Consider the following 25,195-nt stretch of genomic DNA (forward strand, 5'->3'; position numbering starts at 1 on the left):
ATAGTAGCAGAGTATAAAATGCTAAGAAATAAAAATAAAATCTTTTGAGAAAGAAGAAAAATTGGGTCCGATCTTTCTAGAAATCACAAGGTTCCTGACATCTCTTGCCACACCAAGTACTGAGCCTGAGCAGTCCTGGCAGGCGTGGATATAGATGTGGGCTCAGAGTGAAAGTGGAGCCGACATTTCTCTTCTCCCAAGGCTCTGGTGTCTTCTAACTGATGGAGCTCACCCAAGGATCCGTCGGACTGATTCTCTAATGTGAACACCTACTTATAAACCAAAAACTACACTGACTCTAGGAACATGCACCTCAGGGGTGAAGTCCTTGCCTGGTGTGCACAAGGCGAGGCCCTGGGTCTAGTCTTGTCACCACACAAAACCAGAGACTTGAAATCTACCTACTGGCCAGTCTGTAGAGTGAAAAATGGCAAATACAAAAATCCTGTCTATGGTTCCCAACATGACCCCAGGCTCAGCCAGCTGTGGGCCAACAAGCCGGGAGTCCTTTAGCTCAAGGCCTGTCTATAAGAATAGCTTTCAAATAAGGCCTTGGGTAAACTCAGCTGCAAAAGTTTATTTTAAGCACTAGTGAGATTAAATCACATACTTCAGTCCTTAAAAGACGAAAAAGTTTAACAAAACATTCATTAAGACGCTGCCAAAAACTGGACTTGAGATATGCTATTGATGACATTAAATAAAGGGATGGAATGTGAAGCATTGTTTTCTCAGCTAAAGAACAAAAGACTCGGAGCCCCGTGCCAGCAGGGTTAGTTGATTATAGGAGTCATCACGGTCCACTCTAGAAGGCATCAAAACGAAACTGCCAACGGGAAACTTCCACAGGTAGCCTTCTAGACCCATCTGCACTGGGGGCTCTCAACCCGAACCGCAGGGTGCACGAAAGGAGATATGAGAAGCCAGTTTCTTCTTGGTTACTTTTTTTTTTTTTGGTTAATTTTTAAAATCAGATTTACTTGTTTTATTATACACGTGAGTGCATTGGATGCACAGATGTCTGTGCCCACCGGGTGTCCTGGTGCCCTTAGAGAGCAGAAGGCGACACTAAATCCCTTGGAACTAGAGTCGTGGATGCCTGTGAGCCAAGATGATGGTAGGAATCACACAGGTGCCCTTAACAGCTAAAGAGTCTCTCTGCGCAGAGAACGGCTTTCCTTAGGGTTTATCTGCACCACTGAGTATAACACCGAACTGAGCTAATCTTGAGAATTCCAGGTGTATGAAAAAATACAAATCAGTTCTGAGTTCATCAGATGATGTTTTTCATTCAGGTAGAAATGTCATGTCTAGGTCATTTTCCCCAACTATAAATCTCGAGGGCAGCTACTGGGTTTTAATCCTGTATGATTTCAGAATCACATTTCCTTGTCTCCTTAGAATTTTAGTTTTCCTTTTACCAGATAAAAGTAGAAGATACAATAACAGCTATTCTACGGATACTCCCAAAACTGATGCTTGCTCTCAAGAAAAGAGCAGTCTAGGGAGAAAAAACAATTTTTAAGAACTTTAGAAATAAACCTTCCCACCAGGGCGACTCTGAGGGAAACCCAAGGTCCATGAGCGACGTTGTAAGCCACGAGCACCTGCAGCTCGGTGGTGTTCTTCTACCTGGGCTTTCGTGCACAGGAAGCAAAGCATCCATTTCCACAGCAGGTCATCCGCTCTCGCCAGAGAGCCGGTGCGTAAGCAGCAACTCTGAACTCCATCCTTTCACAAGGTGTACGATGGCAAACAGAGCCAACAACCTATGTCTGTGCTCTTTATAAATTACAGATGAACAACGCTGGACAGGCTTTCCTGGACACTGTTACCCAGTCAGAGGCCACTGGAGTCAAGGCTGAGGTATGACCTATTGGTTCTGACAACTTGATTCTTTGGAATTCATCAGTCCGACTGGGCTTCCTGCCATGAAGGCCAACAGGCCCAAGTGAGAACCGCAAACTGTCAGGCCAGAGTGTACGAGGACTCACTCACAACTTTCTACCAAGAGCAAGATGGCTTCCCACACCCATTCCTCCACACCCCGAAAGGAAACAGCTGCAGGCATGACCTCACATTATGTGGTGTGGTAATGACGAAAAGGAAGAAAACTTTCCTGAACAAGTCACTACCCCCTCATGAATCACACACTGAAACAGAAGCTTCATGTCAGCCCTGGGTCACCTGGATCCGCAGTCAGGGCCACCCAAGGCAACTAGCAGCTTGCCCCAGGCAGGTCTCCACTGCCCTGTCCTCAGTCTGCCACCTCAGGAATGGTGCAGCCTTTACAGCCTGCCTACTCAACCCTCTGCCTCTCTTTCCTGCCAGTAAATAAGGTGGCACAGTCAGCATCCTAGAAACTGTCGGGAGCTCAACACGACATGCAATTCCCAGTTAGTGATGGTGTCTCCCTTCGCTCCATCCTGCTGTTCCTCTTCTCCCTCAAATACTGCCCCTTTCTATTTCCTCTCAGCCAGGAACTCGGCCCTGTCAGTGCCTCTTTGTTCTTGTACCATTATACTTGAAGTCGTCATGCCATTATAGAGGTGAATCCAATGGGAAATGTAGGTCACAACCCCTTCCTGCCTTTGTTTCCTTCTTCTCATCTTAAACCCTCAAGACTGGGCCTGAAGACTGACCCTTGTGCTCAGTGCTTGGTGTTGACTACAGAAGTAGCCTCGGAAGTGCACAGGAACACACAGAACCATTGCAGGGGGAGAAAAGCAGCAGAGGGCATCCCTCTTCACTACTGCAGGAAGGGATGCAGGGCACATGCTAAGAAAAAGCTGAAAGATAAGGCTGGCATGCAGATGTAAAGAGGAGGGGAAAAGCAGATGTGTCTCTCGTAAGCAGGGGCCTGAGAGGAAGGCTCTGGTGAAACGGGCTCCTGTCACTGAAGAGGAAGATGACTCCCAGTCCTTCATGTCCCCAGGAAAGGACAAAGATCAATTATGAGAAAGGGTGCAGTTTCTGAAACAGTTCATCTTGCAGTGGCCATCACACGGCACTGGAAATGACACTGAACGCATTCACTAAGCTGGTTGCTCTGGTGCATGCATATGTGTATGTGTATGTGTGTGTGTGTGTGTGTGTATACACATACATATGTACACAGGTATATATGATCACTTGAAATTTTTAATTGCCATTTTTCTTCACATCTTAAAAAAAGCCTCCTATGTAGCCCTGGCTGCCTTGACACAAACAATGTAGATTAAGCTGACCTTAATTCACAAAAATCTGCCTGCCTCTGCCTCCCACACACTGGGATTAAATACATCACCACACCTGCCATTTCACGACTTGTTTTTATACTGCCTTTCTTCTTACTCAAAAGTGGGACGGGGAGGGGAACTCTAGATTTTCTACCCAGCCATCTGATAAGGTGAAAGCTAGTGTTCTCATTTCACAGATAAGAAAGTGAAGGCTCGTGACTCTTAAATGACATCTCCAGGGCCCGGGCTGACCTGTGGTGACAGCTGCCTATCTCCCCACTGAAATGCACTTTATAAATCACTCTCCATCATTCACCATGTGCCACAAGGCCCCAGTAAGAAGGACACTGCAGAAGACACAGCCAAACTGGGCCTGTGCCTTGCAGGAGAAAGGGGGCTGGCTACATTTTCGATCATCGGTGCATAGTGATCAATAACTCTCTACTACAAAAAAAATGCTCCAAACTGAGGTCCTGCAACAGGCCCATCCTGCCAGGGGAGTACAACTTCACAGATCAGCCATGTCAATGCCATCTTCTCAGGAAGCTTCCTGCAGCCACAGATGCCATCCATCTTCTCTCTCTCTCCTCAGCTGGCTAACTGCGTGTACCTCACACATTGTGTGTACTGTGTGTAGCCTCATACATTGTATGTACTGTGTGTACCTCACACATTGTGTGTACTGTGTGTACCTCACACATTGTGTGTATTGTGTGTACCTCACACATTGTGTGTACTGTGTGTACCTCACACATTGTGTGTACTGTGTGTAGCCTCATACATTGTATGTACTGTGTGTACCTCACACATTGTGTGTACTGTGTGTAGCCTCATACATTGTGTGTATTGTGTGTACCTCACACATTGTGTGTACTGTGTGTAGCCTCATACATTGTGTGTATTGTGTGTACCTCACACATTGTGTGTACTGTGTGTAGCCTCATACATTGTATGTACTGTGTGTACCTCACACATTGTGTGTACTGTGTGTAGCCTCATACATTGTGTGTATTGTGTGTACCTCACACATTGTGTGTACTGTGTGTAGCCTCACACATTGTGTGTACTATGTGTACTGTGTGTACCTCACACATTGTGTGTACTGTGTGTACCTCACACAATGTGTGTACTGTGTGTACCTCACACAATGTGTGTACTGTGTGTACCTCATACATTGTGTGTACTGTGTGTACCTCACACATTGTGTGTACCTCACACATTGTGTGTACTGTGTGTACCTCACACATTGTGTGTACCTCACACATTGTGTGTACTGTGTGTACCTCACACATTGTGTGTACTGTGTTTACCTCACACACTGTGTGTACTGTGTGTAGCCTCACACATTGTGTGTACTGTGTTTACCTCACACATTGTGTGTACTGTGTGTACCTCACACATTGTGTGTACTGTGTGTACCTCACACATTGTATATACTGTGTGTACTGTGTAGAGCCTCACACATTGTGTGTACTGTGTGTACCTCATACATTGTATATATTGTGTGTAACCTCACACATTGTGTGTACTGTGTGTAACCTCACACATTGTATATACTGTGTGTACTGTGTGGAGCCTCACACATTGGTGCTTTGCTTATTGACCTCCTTTCTTGTTTCTTAGGCCCCACGCTAAGTTCACTGAGGTACAGATATCTGTTTGTTCACTCTGGCACCCTGGTGCCTAGAACAGTGGCAAGCACAGATGCCAAGTAAATGTTTATTGGAGGGACTGTCCAAATGCCTACAAAGCCAAGATTAATGTGCTCAGGCAAAGCCACTCTCCTGTAAAAACAAACAGCAATGCATCTGCCCCAGCCTCCCCACCTGCTCTGCATCTGCCTCCTCACCTGCCCTGCATCTGCATCTGCATCTACATCTGCATCTGCCCTGCCCTCACAGCTTCCCTCCATTCCCCATGCTCCACAGCTAAGGTCCACATCAGGCTCACCAACTAGGACCCATCCCAGGACACACAAATCGAGGCCCATTTGCTAATTTCACTGTTTGCCTCTTACACTTGGATATAGTGGACTACAGATAAACTCAGTTATAAATCAAAACAACCAATCAGAATAGTAAGGGAAGAACAGTAAGGGAATAGAACAGGGAAGAGTGCCGTCACGGTAGCAAGGGTTGGGAAATACTTTCCACCATCGACGCCTGGACTTAGACTCCATGGCCCTCATGTATCACAGCTGATGTCAGAGTCTTTCCATCAAAATCACCTCTTACGTCAGAAAAATGAGCAAAACCAAATCCCTTCAGTGCCTCTGGGCACTTCTAGCAGAGCACAGTGGCTGCTCAGGACTAGATCTCAAATAAATGGCACAAACACAGTCACACTTTATTCTGTGTTACAGAGGGCCACATACACACACACACACACACACACACACACACACACACCTGCCTCTGTTACTGCACAGTCAGGAATAAGGGGGAAGGACTTTTTTTTTATCAGACCATGCATAGAAACAACCACCAGCGCAGCACAACGTTTAAAGCCGCACGGAGAGACTGAGGATGGCTCAGTAGTGAGGAGCTAATATCACAGAGGACCCAAGTTCCATCCCCAGGATCAAAATGGGAGCTGCAGAAGCACCTGTAACTCCAGCTTCAAGGGATCCGCTGCCTTCTAGACTCAGACATGCGCACTCATGTGCACAGACACACACATACACAGACATTCATAGAGATATACACATACACAGGGGACACAGACCCCCCTTTATTAAAATAAAAAAATAAAATCTTTAAAACCAAATAGAAAGGAGAAAATCCATTCCTTATATTCATAAGAAATTCAGTTCAAAAATAATTTTTTAAGATTCTTCTATATGTGGGATTGCAAGCTTGTACAACCACTCTGGAAATCAGTCTGGCGGTTCCTCAGAAAATTGGACATAGTACTACTGGAGGATCCCGCAATACCTCTCCTGGGCATATATCCAGAAGATGTTCCAACTAGTAAGAAGGACACATGCTCAACATGTTCATAGCAGCCTTATTTGTAATAGCCAGAAGCTGGACAGAACCCAGATGCCCCTCAACAGAGGAATGGATACAGAAAATGTGCTACATTTACACAATGGAGTACTACTCAACTATTAAAAAGAATGAATTTATGAAATTCCTAGGCAAATGGATGGACCTGGAGGGTATCATCCTGAATGAGGTAACCCAATCACAAAAGAACTCACATGATATGTACTCAATGATAAGTGGATATTAGCCCAGAAACTTAGAATATCCAAGATACAAGATACAATGTGCAAAACACATAAAATTCAAGAAGAACGAAGATCAAAGTGTGGGCACTTTGCCCCTTCTTAGAATTGGGAACAAAACACCCATGGAAGGAGTTACAGAGACAAAGTTAGGAGCTGAGACGAAAGGATGGACTATCTAGAGACTGCCGCACCCAGGGATCCATCCCATAATCAGCCTCCAAACGCTGACACCATTGCATATGCCAGCAAGATTTTGCTGAAAGGACCCTGATACAGCTGTCTCTTGTGAGGCTATGCCAGTGCCTGGCAAACACAGAAGTGGATGCTCACAGTCAGCTATTGGATGGAACACAGGGCCCCCACTGGAGGAGCTAGAGAAAGTACCCGAGGAGCTGAAGGGATCTGCAATCCTATAGGTGGAACAACAATATGAACTAACCAGTACCCCGGAGCTCCTGTCTCTAGCTGCATATGTAGCAAAAGATGGCCTAGTCGACCATCATTGGAAAGAGAGGCCCCTTGGTAACTTCATATGCCTCAGTACAAGGGAATGCTAGGGCCAAGAAGTGGGAGTGGATGGGGAGAGGAGTGGGGAGGGTCTGGGGGACTTCTGGGATAGCATTTGAAATGTAAATGAAGAAAATACCTAGTAAACAAAAACGGAAAGAAAAAAGATACAAATGAATATATTTGTCGTTTAAAAAGTTTGATAATTAATTGTATGGATATGGCAATAAACAACCAGATCAGAAAATGAAGATTGATGTAATTAAAATCATATGATTACGAAAAAAAAAAAAAGAATCTGCTGTATGCCAAGTAACAGGGCAGCAGTTGGTCTTAGTACTCATTATCTATCTTTTTAGTTAATATCATGGAAGCTAGACAAACCACAGGCTAACATAAAACGTTACAGGTTTACAGAACCATGTCTAAGTGGAAGGCATGACGGGATCTGAGACATCAGTTCAACCCAGAGCGCAAGAACCACTAAGTCTCTGTCTCTGCAGTGGGACAGAGGGACAGAGGGACAGGCTAAGCAGGATGCTGACTGATTGCTGTGAGAAGAACCAAAGCTCATCTCCCAGTGGGATCCATTTACAAACTGCTAAGGTCTGGGGTTATTTGTTACAGCCTCATACGCTGTCTCATCCTGACCTTTAACCCCGACAACAAAGGTCAATTGAAGTCAGAATCAGCAAAGCCCAGCAAAGCACTCAGAACAAGAAGACAGTGAGACTTGGCTAGTCCACAATTCTAGTTTCTGCTCAAAGAGATACGGAAGCACTAGTGATTATAAGACCAAGTCGTTTCTGAGCCTGAGGCTGCTGGTCGTTCCTCAACAGAAGCACCAAATTTTGATGGAAGGGGAGGATTGAATACTTTGTACCCATATGGGAACCCCTTGGAAAAAAGAGAAACATGAGGAAAAAGTTCTGGAAGCCAACGGTGACGCATTACCGACCTTCTGGACTGCTGTGGTCAGGTCCAGGCACAGTTGGATGATTTTGTTCTTTGTCACAGAGAGATCTGTGATCCCTGTGAATGGAGCCCTGGGAAGGAACAAGAACTCTCTTTAATGAGTGGATGGAGACGAGAACCCCTGAGAGTCCCACCCCAACATGCATGCATGGCTACACTGCAGGCTGCCTTAGGTTATCTTCCATCAGGCTACTTCATCTGAACACCAGAAATCTGACCCCGAGGACCAGCTCTTACAGCATCCCAAGGGGCCATGCAAATTGCCAAGAACCAATAGTACTATCCAGTTGTGTCACCTACGAACCGCAACAACAACCATGACGGTAAGCTATTCTGAAAGATCCCGCAGTAACTAACAGCTGTCTAACTGCACTTAAAGCCTGCTCAAAAGGATGATTTGGCACCTGTAAATTTAGCCAACTTCCTGTGGCTGGTGAGGCCACGGAATCCAGAGGAGAACCCACAGCTGCAGTTTCCAAAGCCAGTGTAATGTCTAACTGCGTTCTAAATCTTGTGTCCTTAAAGTCACAGATACATGTCTCTCTCAGGCCCTCATCAAATATGTTTCCTTTACAGTAGACTGAGATTACAGGAAAAAACAACTACAGAGAACAACTTGCCTTGGGGTACCTGCCCCCCTCCCTAAAACATTTACAACACAATACCCTCAGCCTGCCAAGGTTCAGGGAAAACTATGGAAGAGGACACAAGGTGAGGTGGTATGGAGGGGAAGGTGCATCCAGGAGGAGCTGTGGGGAGGAGTGGGAGTGGATATGAACAAGATACATTGTATGAAAGACTCAAAGAATTAATAAAAGCACTCTATTCAAACAAACAAACAAACAAACCAGGAAGGTGAATGGAAGAACACAAGACCCAGAACTGAAATGAGCCAAGCCAGGTCCACTAACTGCGTCCTTCGTGCCATTCAGATTCCAGTGCTGACGCTTAATCTCAGCAAAACAACCGTTAGCACAGTTTCACTGCCTCTAACCTGGGGTTTAGTTGTTCCTGTTGCTGACCTTCAAAGTAACATTCAAAGGCACTCTAAGATCTACCTCTGGGGCTGGAGAGATGGCTCAGTGGTTAAGAGCACTGACTGTTCTTCCAAGAGGTACTAAGTTCAATTCCCAGCAACCACATGGTGCCCTTCAACCATCTGTAATGGGATCTGATGCCCTCTTCTGGTGTCTGAAGACAACAATGTACTCATATGCATAAAATAAATACCTTTAAAAAAAAAAAAAAGGTCTACCTCTGACCCCTGGCCCCTGAATTCCAGGGAGAGGGAGACCCAGGGACAATGGGCTTTTCTTCCTGAGGCAAACTTGAGGCTGCTGAGCATTCTAGGCCCTCCATGTGCCCCAGGCTGCATTGTCCCACAGCTTACCGGTCCAGCCAAGCCAGCAGGGCCTTGGCAGCACCAATGAGTTCCACCACAGAAGTCAGGAACTCATTGGGGGGCTTACGGGACGTATTCCCATCGTAGGCTGGACTCTTCCGACGGCTACTGATGTAATTCTGCAAGTTGTGGGAAGATGCCCGCAGTTTCAGAACCAAGTTCTTCATAGTATCAGTTTCAAGGCCATAATTCTGCAGGAAATAAATTCAAGAGAGAAAAGTTCAAAACTACCAACACTGTCTAAAGTCTCAGAACGACTTAGGAGACTGAGTAACTGTGGTAAGTCACCCAACTCCCACAAAATCCTGCCCTTCCCCCCCCCCCAACTGCCCACATGCTGGCCTGTACGCCCTACTCCCTCAGCCCCTCCTGTCTCAAGGGGCTGTATTGTCCCTAGTCCCTTATCATGAACTGCTCTTCAGATAGACCAAGGCAAGGCGAGTTCATCCCTATCTCTCAGGCCTGGGCATATGACCCCGTTGGCCAGGACTCCTGACCAGTTAGTCCAGAGCAGACTTTGGCTAACTGATATGTGGCAGGGTTACTCTTCTGAGGAAAGCTCTCATGTACCGCAAGATGCTATCAACTGCATGCACACACACACACACACACACACACATGCACGCACGCTTGTGCACACACAAGCACACAAGCACATATCAGATATCAGAAGCTCACTCCCCAGACGTGACAACTAACAATGTCTTCTGAATATGTCATTGCATGTGTTCCCTGAGATTAGAATAGTGCCTTATGGTTACTCTCCAGCTTGTCACCTATTGTGCCCCATATGGACCACAGGCCAGGCCAGGGCTCTCTGTGTGGCCGTCAGACAGACTACAGGAGATGAAGAGATAGATCCCAACAGAAAGGACTGAGAAACAGCAACACTGTCAGTTCACCCACAACTTACTCTGCTTTCTGACCTATGTACAGTTTACATAAGTGCCTGCTTTAGAGCCATCAATTTCTGGAACTCAAGGCAGAAACTGGATGCAGGAGATGGTCAGAAGCCTTAGAGGGGTGCTGCTTATTGGCTTGCTCCTCATGGCTTGCTCAGCCTGCTCTCTCAGGGCATGCAGGACACCAGCCCAGGGGTGGTCCCACCCACAGGAGGCTGAGCCGTCCAGATGAATCATCAACCAAGGAAACGCACCACGGGCTTTGCCCACAGGTCAATCTGGAAGGGATATTTTCTCAATAGAGGCTCCCTGCTTCCAAATGACTCTAGCTAGTATCAAGCTGACACAAAGCCAACCAGCACTCTGAGTGTCCCTTATCTTACATTTACATTCTGGGTGGTTTTGGATTTTGAAAAATGTGTATGCGTGTGACTCGTCTTGTGGATGGGACTCAATTATGAGTGTAGAATTAATTCATTTTTATTTCTATACAGGGAGGCAATCATGTATTGTATTGCTAGAGTGTCTGGGCCTTGACTGTGACCTTAGAGAAGATGAGTTGAACAATCCTCACTTCCCATCTTGTGCTGACATTTCAAATGTTTCGCAGATCTCCTATCATCAGACAAAGGGCGTTTCACCTGCATTACTACTTAACTGCTGAAGAAACTCGGGCCCGTGAATGGTGTGTCACTAGGCTACACAGGTGACCAAAGATAAGGCTGGGATCCCAACCTCTGCCTCAGCATGCCAAGTACTTCCACTTCCCAATACCCAGTCCAAGGGAAAGCCAAGACACAAGATGGAGGGACTGCAGACAAGAGGAAGACAAACAGACCAGGTATGTGGGTGCACACACTCCACCCAGCAACTAGGAAGATGATGCAGGAGCATAGACAGTTTGAAGCCAAGCAGGGATGTATGCTGTGTCTCAAAAACCAAAGAAACAAAAGAATGAGGAAGAACTGGCAGACCTAGAACAAACTAACCAAAGATTCATGGGCATTATATATTCATGAGACCTAGCTGCTCTGGAACATCAGGACACGTCTGAACTACCCTCAGCCACCTCGTTGTCGGGGACAAAGAGGGAACAATTAAGCACAAGCTATACATCTATAGCATACATGCACAATCTATACATCTACAGTATACATGCATAATCTATACATCTACAGCATACATGCACAATCTATACATCTATAGCATACATGCACAATCTATACATCTATAGCATACATGCACAATCTATACATCTATAGCATACATGCATAATCTATACATCTACAGCATACATGCACAATCTATACATCTACAGCATACATGCACAATCTATACATCTACAGCATACATGCACAATCTATACATCTACAGCATACATGCACAATCTATACATCTACAGCATACATGCACAATCTATACATCTACAGCATACATGCACAATCTATACATCTACAGCATACATGCATAATCTATACATCTACAGCATACATGCACAATCTATACATCTACAGCATACATGAACAATCTATACATCTATAGCATACATGCATAATCTATACATCTACAGCATACATGCATAATCTATACATCTACAGCATACATGCATAATCTATACATCTACAGCATACATGCACAATCTATACATCTACAGCATACATGCACAATCTATACATCTACAGCATACATGCACAATCTATACATCTACAGCATACATGCACAATCTATATATACATCTATAGCATACATGCACAATCTACACATCTACAGCATACATGCACAATCTATACATCTACAGCATACATGCACAATCTATACATCTACAGCATACACATACTTAGGCATTTGCAGAACTCTCTTTCACTAAGAAATGACTGGTTAATAACAACATACAGCTTTGGCTTTAGTGAAGATAACTTTAAATAGACTTTATGGGAGGTTTAAATTTATAATGCTTCTAGTTTTAAAAAAAAAAAACTTTTAGGAGCTGGAGAAATGACTTGGTAGTTAGGAGCTGGAGACATGACTTGGTAGTTAGGAGCTGGAGAAATGACTTGGTAGTTAGGAGCTGGAGACATGACTTGGTAGTTAGGAGCTGGAGAAATGACTTGGTAGTTAGGAGCTGGAGACATGACTTGGTAGTTAGTTAGGAGCTGGAGACATGACTTGGTAGTTAGGAGCTGGAGACATGACTTGGTAGTTAGGAGCTGGAGACATGACTTGGTAGTTAGGAGCTGGAGACATGACTTGGTAGTTAGGAGCTGGAGACATGACTTGGTAGTTAGTTAGGAGCTGGAGACATGACTTGGTAGTTAGGAGCTGGAGAAATGACTTGGTAGTTAGGTTATGGTCAGTGGCTGCTCTTCAGTAGACCCATGTTCTGCTCCGTACCCAAATGGCTGGTCACAGTCATCATGACTCCTGTTCCCAGGAAAACCAAGGCCCTCTTCTGCCTCTGCAGGCACTGGGCACAAATGCAGACAAAACATCCAAACACATAGAATGGAAGGAAATAAGTTTTAAAGCATTAATTTTAAAAAGTTAGAGGGGCAGAAGAGCTGGCTCAGCAGCTTTGAAAGTTTGTATAAATTTCAAAATATTTCCTGTAGTAATATCAATATTCTATCTAAATCTTATATTCACTTTTTCCCCATCACTGGCTTTTTCCCTAAAGTTTAAAATAGAATATCCTCATTCAATGGAGAAGAAGAAATAAGAATAGGTTCCCATCATTGCTTTTAGTGTCAAAACCTCACAATTGAATGGCTAAGGAATCTACTGGACACACATGTTTGGAAGGGAAGAACTGTGCCCAGCATGCCAGGGACTGCTCCCTCACTCTGTCAACTACCCAGGTGCCGATGTCTATCGAGAGTATTCACTAAAAAAGGGAGCAATTAAACTTTAAAGGTACCTTACATAGCTTTGCCTCTTGTTCTCTCCAGTGCTTCAGGCTCTGGTCATATTTTAATACGTGTGACCAGGTTGAGCGGCCTGAGGGGGAGCACAATGCAGATATGCTATCGTGGTCCACACAGCCATTCCCTGAACTGTTACAATCTAGGATGGCATCATTCAACACTGGTACAACCCTGTTCACAACACCTCTGTCTTCCACCTTTTTATCTTCAGGAAACCAGAGCTTCACCCACTTGGTAAAGAGCATGGGTCTCCATGACATTTCTCACTGCCCATGAATGTTTCCCACCAATGCTGTCCAACAGAACTGTCTGCAGTCTTGTGTTCCAATATGGTGGCCACTGGCACCTGCAGCTACTGAGTACTTGTGATAAAGCTAGCGTAACGGAGAGCTAACTTTTATTTAATTAGTTAGTCCTCACATAAGCAGCCAGAGGAGGCAAAAGCTCTCTCAAGAGAACAGGGCAGCTATGTTGTGTGTCAGTCACCCTCTGCCCCTGAAAGGGGAGGGGCACTTGAACTTGGGATGGTACCCCTTCTTACCCTCTAGCTATAACTGACGAATTTGGAGACTCCTTCTCTCTGGTTTAGGCTATTCTCTATTCTATCCACTTCTAGCATTGCTCTAAAACTTTCCAATGATTTCTTACCCCTACATCCTTTCTTAATCCCACTTCTGCATACTTCCTGTCCATCAAAAAAAAAGAAAATCAACAGCCACTAAAACTAGTTTATCTAGAAACCTCTTTAGAGCACCAGGGCCAACTACAGCTACACAGTAACTGACCTACAAATGAATTATTCAATGTAAAACACTCTCAGGTAAACACCCCATGATCTGCATGGCAGCAGATTAAATAAACACTAAAATGAGGCTGTGTTATAACAGTATTTTACGGAAGATTATATGAAGACTGAAGATATTTAATAAAGCATTAGACTCTCTCAGAAAAACATTCACTTGCAGACTCCGGAGGAGGGGTGCGACCCCTCATCCCCCAGCAAGGCAGTCAAGGTGCACTGCTGTTCAGGGTAGGTCCCTGGTGAAACTGAGGTCAGAGCCTGGTCTATAGAGGAAATTAGTAGGAAATTGTAGGAGATACAACACAGCTTTAGGTTCTGGCATGGGTCCAGCTTTGTTCATTTCAGTGCAACGCTTTAAGAGGAAGCAAAAAGAAAAGCTTAGAGAGACTGTCCACGGGGCCTGTGCTATTTCTCCTCCTCCTCCTGAGACACATAACTGCTCGCAGTTGACCTGTTCTCCTTGTCTTCATGCTACAAATTTCAAAGCAGTTTTCTTGTCCTCAAAGTATACCAAAACCAAAAAGACAGATACAACAGCACAGGACATTCTAACAGAAAAGACTACAAAGCTGTGTTTCCCGGAAAGTGTAACAGAAGTAAACTCAAGCATGTTTGGCTCTGAAGAGCAGACAGTTTAATAATAAACAGGATGCCCGGGCCTATCCCCAGACATGCAGAACACCCACGAGTGCGTGGCCACATCTACGGTGACAGTTAGTGTACAGATGAGGAGAACAGACACCACATTCCCCCAGGAGTCGCAGAAGAAGTAGCCTGGAGCAGAGCCAAGATTAGGATACAAAAGTCCTGCCTCCCGGACAGCACGCAGACCTCTTGTCCACTGTGTCTCCCTTGTGACAGCTCATTTATCAACCACAAATAATTCCCCCATCACTCTCCTAAACAAGAGCCGCATATCTCAGAAGACGAGGCTCTGTCCATTTTAAGAAAAAGAACACTCGCAGCGCAGCAAGTATTGTATAATCGATGGAATGCAGACCAGCAGTGGCAACATCCCCACACACTCATTCCCACCATTCTGGGTGATGTAACTGTATATCCCCTTGGCTCAGCTTCAGAGTATTACTAAAGCAGCCTGAATGCTAGGAAGGGGGAGGGGGAGGGGTGCCAACCCCGACAGTTAAGTGAATAGTTTCCTAAGCGTGGCACCATGACAAGAGACCTGAGTCCCACCCATGCCAGCCAGTTTGTAAACAAATACCTTTATGGGTGTTTTTATGCCACATCTGAATGAATTACTTAGGAACCACAGGTATAACCATACAGGACTTGGGCAGAGTTCACACACCTGCCCTCTACAGCGAAACTCTGGAGCAAAGTTCACATTCCTGCCTATCTAGCAGCCATTTCTTTGGTTGATCATGTCGAGCACAAACACCAATTATTTAAACAGAGTATCTGTGAAACTCACAGTGCTTTTTATAGTCACAGAAACAGACGTGGACATATAGCATTTTTCATTTCAACTTTGAAAATGGCATCCCCATTAACAGCTGTCTCCATCATTCTGTGCTTTATAAAAGATGGAAAATAAGCCTAACACAGACACGTGGGGTTTTTTTTTTGTTTTTTTGTTTTGTTTTGTTTTGTTTTGTAACAGACAACACTTTTCTGTACATGAGACAATAAACACTTTGGGTTTTGGAGGGACATGTGGTCTCTGTTAGAGACACTCCATTCTGTCCTCGCAGCACAAAGGCAGCCTCGGATAGTAAATACATCCACAACTGTGCACACTGAGTCTAAAAAAACTTTATTAACAAATGGGGGTGTGGTGTTTATGTGAGTGGGTGTGAATGTGGATAAAGGCTAAGAGGCTAGAAATATGACCAGAGAGGGTAAAGAAAGGTGCAGAGGGAGAGTGGGGTAAACAAAAAAGATAAATGTGCCAACAAGGAGGGAAAGAGCCTGAGGGAAGAAGGGTGAGAACGGAAGACAAGGGTGGGGGAGAGAGGGAAGGGGAGAATCTACTAAAATATGCTTTGTTTAAAAACATCATGTTATCTAATACCTTGTATGCTAATTTTTAAATTCCTTCATTCACTCAGATGGAAAAGAAAGGGAAGATGGCTCAGACAGTTGGTAAAATACTTGCCTTGTAAGCATGAGCCCTAAGATCAATGCCCAGCACACAGATAAAAGCTAGGCTCAAGGCCACAGCGTTGAACTCCAGGGGCTGGAGAGATGGGAACAGAAGGACCCCTGGGGCTTACTAGTCAGATAATAATCTACTCTAACTGGTGAGCTGGAGGCCAATGAAAGACTCTGCCTCAAAGGTGGACAGCGTTTCCATGGGTAACGCTCTAAATTGTCCTTCATCCTCCACACAGACATACACACATGCATGTGCATTTAACATGTAAACGAACACTCACACACACAAACACGTGCATGCACGCATACACACATACAAGTGTGCCAGACTAAGCCAGCCTCCCTTCTAGAAGCTGCCGTGTCTTCTCCTCAGATGGTCCGCTGATGTTTCTTTCCATCCTCCTAAGAACGTGAGGATGGGCTGACCTTCTCCAGGACTAACCAGTGCACAGAGAAGATCCACAGCCTCCAACACCAGCTCTTGGTGGCCGATCCGTGTGACCCCCAGTTCCTCGAGATCCTGGTGGGAGATTTTCAGCAACTGCTCCCCGTCTATCTTCTCCCGCTCAAACTTGTGCACATATGGCTGCAGGCAGTCATCCAACCCTAGGAAAATAAAACGTGGAAAGCCCATTACTGTCACCGTGTCACAGTGCCCCCAAGCATTGCCCACACTTAAATCAGTCTTAGCAATCGTTGGACATGTGTCCCACCTGAAGGACCCCTTCCCGGGAGGTGGGCACCGCAAACTCTCAAATGGATCCAGTGCAGCATGGCTTTCTGACAGACACTTCTCATTTCCTGTCAACTAAAGGGATAAACACCAACCCCCAAGGATTTGAACCGTTGATATCTGTATTAAATGCATGCTATCTGTTTGCTAAGCAACCCTTCTCTGGGGACAGCACTCCTCTCCCAGTAGGCCTGCCAATCAAGATGCTTGCACCTGTGGCTGATACACAGCCAGCCCAGCAACAATGCTCCAGTGCCAGAGTTGGAGACAATCAAGTGGCAAAGCCAATCATGATCTTCCTTGATATATGATATGCAAATACGAGAAGCCGGAGCCCAGTTAGAGGTCACGGGACACAACCATGGCAGCGGGCAGCACTTCTTTTGGTCAGTTTTGTGAGAATAAACCCATTTGAGAAAGAAAGAGAAAATATTCTGATAGCCTTCTATCCTAAAAATCTCCCACTAAAACTGAAACGAATTCCCTGTCTGGCTTAAGCCTGTTTGTATTGCATGTCTGTCCACTGTAACTGAGAATTTTGTGATGAACAGACTTTAAGGGACAGGATACCAGCCTCAACACCAAGGATTTTTCCAGGTCAAATACTACTGTAAGTAATGTCTCATCTTAAAGTTAATAAAGCAGCTAACATGAGGAGACCCAGCAGCCTTGGGAATCTATTCTTGTATACAGAACTCCAGGTCAACTTCTTATCATGTTTTTATGGGGGAAAAATATTACTCCAAAGCAACTCACCTGTTTGACCTGAGAAGAAGTTACCTTCCTATTTCAAAAGACTGCATTTATGTAAGGTGAAAGAGACAAAATTAATACAACTTCAATCCCCACATGAAGGATAGACATTCAATAGAACTGATCAAATTGTGTGGAAAGCATCCCTGAGCCCAACAGAGCTGTGTGTAGATGAACACACATGTGTGTGCAGACACACAGACAAGCACATGTGTGTATGTCATTCAACCTTTCTAAGAACTGTGCCAGGTGGGTGGGAATCTCTCGAAGTTGAAAAAAGTGTATGTGAATTCCTCCATTTACTTTTGGCAATGCTCAAGCTCTTAAAATCTGACATGCAAAGACAAACGTTTATCTCTGCCCCACAAACTTCCACCACTCCCCTCCCGATAAGACACACAGAAGAGAACAGAAGTTCTGAAACTTCTAGCAGCTGTGATGCTTTGTAAATGCTTGGCCCAGGGAGTGGCACTGTTTGGAGGTGTGGCCTTGCTGGAGTAGGTGTGGCCCTGGAGGAAGTATATCATTGTGGGCGTGGGCTTCAAGACCCTCATCCTAACTGCTTAATAGACAGTATTCTGTTAGCAGTCTTCAGATGGAAATGTAGAACTCTCAGTTCCTCCTGCACCATGACTGCATGGATGCTGCCATGCTCCCACCTTGATGATAATGAACTGAACCTGTTAGCCAGCCCCAATTAAATGTTGTCCTTATAAGAGTTACCTAGGTCATGATGTCTAGACACAGCAGTACAACCCTAACCAAGACAGGAGGCATGAGATACAGAAAGGGAAAATGGCAAAACCCTCTACCTTCCCTGAGCAGACATCTATACAAGAGATCACAGCATGGATGCTGGGGACACTGGTGCAAATCCAACCCACTCCAGCATCCTTGAGAGCTGCCTGTGGCACATAAGGTAGGCAGACAGTGGACGTTAAGAACACTCACAGGTTATGTGACAGATGTCCCACCTGGGGTCAAAAAGGCCATCCCACCATTGGCCCACCAAGTGTCTGACATCTACCAATGGATCTACCTGTAGCAGGAAACAGTGACAAAGGGTAAGACTGGGGGAGAGTCTCCTAGCTCTCTGTCCTGGCTTCCCGGATGAAGAAATTAAAGCCCCTAGTAGGCTTGTAAGCTGCCACAGTCACGCATGAAGGAGATGCCCATAGGAATCGATTCTGCCTTTGCTTCTCCTCAGCGCAGAGCAAAGACAGAAACCCGAATCAGTCTAGGGTCTGTGGGCCATGTTCTGCCCAGTCCGGTACTTGAGGCACTGCAACACAGGGTTATACAAACTCTTGTTCAGCACCTTCCTAAATGAGTATAAAAGTCTAATCACAAAGCCGTTATTACCACCCAGCCACAGACCCTTAGCAGTCCGTAGGTCCTTTGGATCTCAATGAACAAAAATGGGGAAGCGAAGACAAACCACCATAAGATGTAGTCATCTCTAAGCCTTGCCGTGAGCAAACCCGGTACCCTCCTCTCCTCCAAGATGCTGCCTTCCCTAGCCTACTCCTAAACTTTAGAAGGATGTTTCATTAGTCATAAAGGTTCATGACAATTACACCACACTTAAACCTTCTTGAGACTGAACAGTGTCCAACTAAAGCTCCTATACTGATGGCAACTCCCAGGACCTCAGAATATATTTAGAGAATCTCCAATGAAGTTGCTGGAAAGCTTTCAACCCCTGTGACTGGTGTCCTTGCAAGGCAAAAAGATAAAGACACAGCTACACAGAGACAGGGAAAAAGATGACCATCTCAACAAGCCACGGAGAGAGGCTTAGTCCCAGGCTTCCAGCCTTGGGAAGTGTGAAGACATTCATCCCCCCATGGACCAGTGGGGCTGATACAGATGTTCACGATGCCAGAAAAAGATCATTACTCAAAATTCAGGCACAATGCTAACAGACTGGTTCACAGTACAACCCTAACTAAGACAGGAGGCAGGAAATGGCATGGACAGAACCAGTTCTCCTGTTAAACTTACAACAAAGGACCGGGAGTGTGGCCTGGATGCTACCGTGTTTGACTAACACACACAGTTCTGGGTTCCATCCCTAGCACCACATTAAAGCCATGTATGGTAAAGCACGCCTGTAACCCCCCACTCAACAGGTGTCAAAGCAAGAAGGTACATGTTTAGTGCCAGCTATACATTAAGTTTGAAGCCAGGTGGAATACATTAAAACCTCTCTTAAAAAAACCTTTTTAATGGAGAAACTGTATACCATGGCTACTGGGTAAACAGCACCCAGTAAGATAAGAAGTGAGGAGAAGACCAGAGTCCTGTTTGAATTTCCACAAACCACAGAGCAAATCGGGTGCAGAAGCAGAACTAGAACCCTAAGGAAGCGCGTGGGGCCTAGAGAAGACTGGATGGGTTTTAATGAACACTCTAGAGCACAGGCCGCAGTCGTCAGCAACTGACAAGATCCCAGAAGACTGAGCATGGTCTTAAGGTTTCTAAGGGAGCATAAGCAGTCTGAACTCAAGTCATCGAAGCTTGGAGAGGCTGGATTGTCAGTGCAAGCATCGTTGAGGACAGACCCTAGTGTGGCTCACATGCTTTCCTGTAAGGGGGCATGGACACCCAATAGCTGTCTCTTAAACAGCATGGCCACAGAGCTGTATTATCCCAGCACGCCTCTCCTCGGCCTAACTGTTCATTTACCCTATTGTTTCAAATACAATTAGGCATTCGCAAACATCTAATTTAAACTAGTTCGCAGTCCCACAGTAGCAAGGGCTCAGACAGGAGTAAACCGATCCAACAGCTTTGAGGCCTGCTGCAAGCCATTCTGCTCTGCTCACAAGCGTACCTACTGTCAATCCTGTCTTTGAGGAACTTATAAGAGATGTATGATTAAGTAAAATTCAGTTAAATACATGCCATTTGCCCAAAGCCAATTAAACACACAAGGGAACGCGAAGGAAGTGAGGCGGGGGCAGGGCAGAGGCCGGCCAGCCGTCTGATCCAGCTCCCTTCATCCTGACTTGTCTCCAGAGGTGAGTGATTCCGCACTAACACTCCTTGGAGCATAATTATAACAAAAACTAGATGCCAGTGTTATAAAGAGCTTAACATGTACTGAAACACATAATGGATACTCTGTACATTTTGTTAAATTGAAAAAAATGATTTATTTCAGTCTTCAACTTTCTAAGTGTGTGAAGTGCTTGCCAAGACACAGACACTGTCAAACACTTAGATGGTCCCCTCTAAGACAAAGTTAATTTGGGGCCTGGTAGGGAGGAACATCTTAACAGCCTACCGGCCCAGAGGTTGTCCTCAAATTTGGACTCTTGTAGGTCGAAAGAATAACTGGCTAATTATTCTTGAGAAGTCTTGCACTCACAGAAGAAGGACTGCTTGCTTGTTTTAGAAGGGGAGACTGCAGGTGCCTTTGAAGAGATAAAAGGCTACATCTAGGCCTCATCCCCAGCCATCTGTTGGCTAAAGTCACACATTAAAGCTAGTCACTAAAACAAACAAACAAACAAACAAAAAAACACCCCAAAACAACCTGGTCTCCTCCCCTGCTGTCCCCACATTCTCTCCGTGACCTTCTTGGCATCTGTGACAGACCCTCTTCCAGTCTTTCTCTGCTGATATCCCTGCTGATCTGTTTCCATACTGGCCTCCCTAATATTTACCTTAAATGTTACAGGTTTCAACCGCGGCTTCTCTAGCCTCTTCTTGAAGGTGGTCTGTAGTACAAGGAGAGGGAGCAGGGAAAAGAGCAGGTCCTTATCAACCAAGAACTTAAGTTCTATTTCCCAGGCTGCGGGGAAGACTAGGTTTTTCTGCGTAGCAAATTTTAAAAATGCAAAAACTTATATTTCATGACCCAAAAACATCAGGAAGAATTTTGGCTTACTAATGTGACCCAGATCTGGCTTCTCGGATTCTTTTATGCTTGAAAGTGCAGGGACCAATGATCGTTGAGTGTCCCTATACTGAGAAAGAAGAGCGCTGAAGTCCAAATGGCTGGTTCTGGGCCATGATAATGTTTGCTATTTACTTTTAACACAACCAGTTTTTGTCACACCAAGCCCTAACAAGATTCTTAAAGTTACATCAGAAATAATATGAGGCAAGCTATTAAAAACATCACAATTGGGCTGGCAGGATGGCTCAGCTGACAGAGGCACTTGCTGTGGAGTCTGATGACATGATTTCAATCACCAGGACATAACAGTAGCAGGAGTGAACTGATTATATAACAAGTTGTCTTCTGGTCCCCACAGCACCCATATGCACACATACAAACGCACACATGTAAACACATAATGGCCTAAATGATAAATATCCCCCATAGTTCTGGGAACTTGAATGTCTGTCTGTACCCAGTTGGTTGAACTGTTTGAAAGGGCTGGAGGCAGGGTCTGCTTGGAGGAAGTATGTCACTGGAGGTTGTCTTTGAGAGCTTAATGTTTCATGCTATTTCTAGTTCACTCTCTCTGCTTCCTGCTTGTAGTTCAAGATGTGAGCTCTGGACTTTCTGTTCCAGGCTTCACTCCTGCTGTGTCCCTGCTACAATGGACTCTCACCCTCAGGGACCGAAGGCTGAATAAACTCTTCCTTCTGTAAACTGCCTTGGCTGGAGGCTTTAGCACAGCAACAGGAAAGTAACCAATATAAATGTTTTCTGGTTTTAGAAATGCTTATTTCTAAATGACACCATGCGCCTGGTAGTGTAGCATTCATTTGTACTACTTGTAGATACAGATTATTTCTATTTTTTTGTCAGACGTGTATTATTTTTTTTTACTTCATATGTAATGTTTTGATTGTGTGTATGTAATGCGCACCACATGTGTACCTGGTCACCTCAGAGGTCACAAGAGGGCATCAGGTTCCCTGGGACTACTGTTACAGAAGGCTGTTAGCCACCACATGCATGCCAGGGTTCAAGCCCAAGTCCACTGGAAGCACCAGCTGCTAAGTCCCCGGGGACACTCCAGCTTCTGAATGTCTACTTCTTACAGTAGCGATGTGCACAACAGTTACCTGCTTAAGGAAAAGCAAGCATGGCCCGTGTGTCAAGAGCCAACTGCCCCTCAGCTAAGGCTCAAAACCACACACCCTAACCCCCACACACAGACTGCCTCTATCTTCCTGTTTGGGCTAATTACCAAAGTACTCTAGGCTGGATTCTTAAAACCATCTTCCCTGCTGCTCTCAGTCCCAGTTCCCCACTCTCCAGGGCCCATCTCTGCATACTGTACCTGCTAGACATCCCTCATCATTCATGCGGCCTGGGGGAGTTCCCCAAAGTTCTCTATCTAAAACTCTTTGTCCCTAGCCTACACTTTAGGAGTGCCACCCAGGGGGAGGAAGGTAGGTCACTCAGGACACACCCAAGAAGGAAATATTGGATTTCTTCCAGCTGTCACAGCGTGTATATGGATGGCCTCATCAACCCCAACACGCACATGCACACACACACACACACACACACAAGTGTGCACTCCCATCATGGTGAGCTGCCACACCAAGGGCCTAAAATAAACAGAGCAGCCAGCAAAGGAACACAACTCCAAAACTGTGAAGCCACAGAATGCTTTCCTCTTCCAAAGCGGGTCGCCCCGGGTACTGCGCAGAGAGGGGAAAGGTAACCCAACCCGCGTCTGGCCTTGCCTTCTCAACTGCCACAGCTACACTTGGCCCTTGCCTCGGTTTCTACAGGAATCTAGAAGACGACAGAAACTATGCTTAGTCTCCTCTTCTTCTTCACGACCCTATGTCATGAAGTCCCTCTGAGCAAACTCATCTCGTCCTTCTCACACCCAAGGCCATGCAAACATGGCTCTACATACCCTGTTGGGAAGTTCTCTGCAACCCCACCTTCTACCCACTCACCTGTAAGTGAGGCTGAGAGAATGCTCACTTCTGATGAGTTTCCCCGAAAAGCACCAATGGTGTTGATGGAGGCTCAGCACATACACACGAAGGCCAGTTCCAGTGTGGGCCTGTCTCCTGAGGAATCTGTCAATGGAGCAGGGCCATGCTTCCCTAACACCCTTCTGAGCAGCAGTAGCGCCGAGTGGGAGTGCCAAGGCGGGACTGAGAGCTGCCTGGCCCTCTGTAGAGAAAGTCCACAGGCCTTTGCTTAAGCTCCCAGCAGCGACGTGTTCATAGTGGTGACACACCAACCAGGCAGAATAACAGACCAAGCCAGTCTATCTGAAATTAAGTGACCCAAATTATCTTCACTTCTCTTAATATGGCTGAGAGTGAAATTTTAAATTCTGAACATGTTCCAGGAGACTCCCTTTAGGTTGTTATCTGCCTGACGTTGCCTACTGAAGGGTAATTGGCACACCATAAAACCTGTCAATATTCGATCTATACTTTGATGAGTTTTGACTGCTGTGTACAGTCATGGCCTATGCATATCCACCTCCCTAACGAGAGCATTCCTGTGTCCATGGTTAACTCAGAATGAACCTGATGTGCCATCTAGGCTGAAGGCCACATGGCACCTCACCTATAGATCAGTAAGCACACAGTATGCCAACATCCTCACAGGATGCCAGATGTAGTTCTGCTCTAACCCGTCCCCTGAGAGGCTGCTGATTTCAGCTACTCTGAAGAAAGGGCACCAGAACCAGACATCAGGTCTAAACAATGGGTTGGAAACTCCAAGAAGCCAGGAGTCCTACAAATCTAAGGAATGAATGCTTCTGAGAGACAGGTAAACCGAACAGATTATCTTCACTTCTATGGGAAAACGAAAGAAACCACTCAAACCCTAAAGTCCAAACATCCTCAGAACTAATAAAATATTACCCAATGAATGAACCTGCTCAGCCTTCAGAAAAAGCAAGTATTAGCTGTCAAGGTTTTCTACCTGCCTGACCTGAAGGCTGGCCATTCACTCCCTCCCCTCTGAAACAGAGACTACACCCCCCCACCCCATGCACAGCTACCAGACCCCTGCTGGAGATCTAGCCACGAGTTGCCTTAGAAGCTAAGTGAAAAGCCACCAAAGCTGCTTTTCTTTTGTCTACAGAATGAGCAACTGATTCTGAACCACAGGAGCACAGAGCAAATATTTGGTTTCAAACTGGATGTGGGGAAAAGCAATGCTAATGATAAACAAAGATTTGGAGTCAGAGCCATTTAGGAAAAACTGGTTTGTGCATTATATAAAGAGTTACTAAAAACACAGCATGCAGTCATCGACCCCTTAAAGAAGCAGAGCCAGGCTAAGTGTGGGGACAGCACCCACTAAGGCACTTTCTCCCCGAGGCTAAGTTAGTTTCATGCTGGTAACTCACATCCTCCGAGGTTGATGTCACTCTGAAGACATCAGAAGAAACAACCAAGAGGCAGCCACACTTTTGCATTCACTATGTAAGGCAATATATATCTGAAGAAAATCTGACGCTGGCAAACACATCCATTCACACAGGTTAAAGGACAAACACCTCAGCTCAGGAACCCTGTTGTCCACAACACAGACACTCAAGGATCTATCTGCACTGAGGTTTCTGACCTGCTGGATACTGACCTAGCTGAACATTTTCATAGAGAAACTGGCTGCAAAGGTGCAGCCTCTCACACCCAGCCTGCGCCACCCAAGCAGATTCAGCACACTTCAGAAGGACCCAT

The 25,195-nt window shown here is 45.5% G+C and overlaps 1 protein-coding gene across 4 annotated transcripts in view; it reads right to left on the bottom strand.

Moving 5' to 3' along the window:
* Cnksr3 (CNKSR family member 3) overlaps window positions 1-25,195 on the bottom strand; it is a 94,547-nt gene that overhangs the window by 24,550 nt on the left and 44,802 nt on the right. For 2 of the 4 annotated variants that reach the window (XM_021174253.2, XM_029482786.2), the window contains exons 2-4: window positions 16,517-16,680; window positions 9,323-9,525; window positions 7,916-8,003 (exon numbers count right to left, since the gene is read on the bottom strand). In XM_021174253.2, coding sequence (XP_021029912.1) covers window positions 7,916-8,003; window positions 9,323-9,525; window positions 16,517-16,680 — 455 coding nt within the window. Of the gene's footprint in view, window positions 1-7,915; window positions 8,004-9,322; window positions 9,526-16,516; window positions 16,681-16,787; window positions 16,892-25,195 lie in introns of those variants that run through there. The other 2 variants (XM_085842622.1, XM_029482785.2) reach the window with 2 other exon arrangements.

This window comes from Mus caroli, unplaced genomic scaffold, assembly GCF_978045245.1.
Source record: "Mus caroli unplaced genomic scaffold, Mus_caroli_1 scaffold_9, whole genome shotgun sequence".
NCBI lineage: Eukaryota > Metazoa > Chordata > Mammalia > Rodentia > Muridae > Mus > Mus caroli.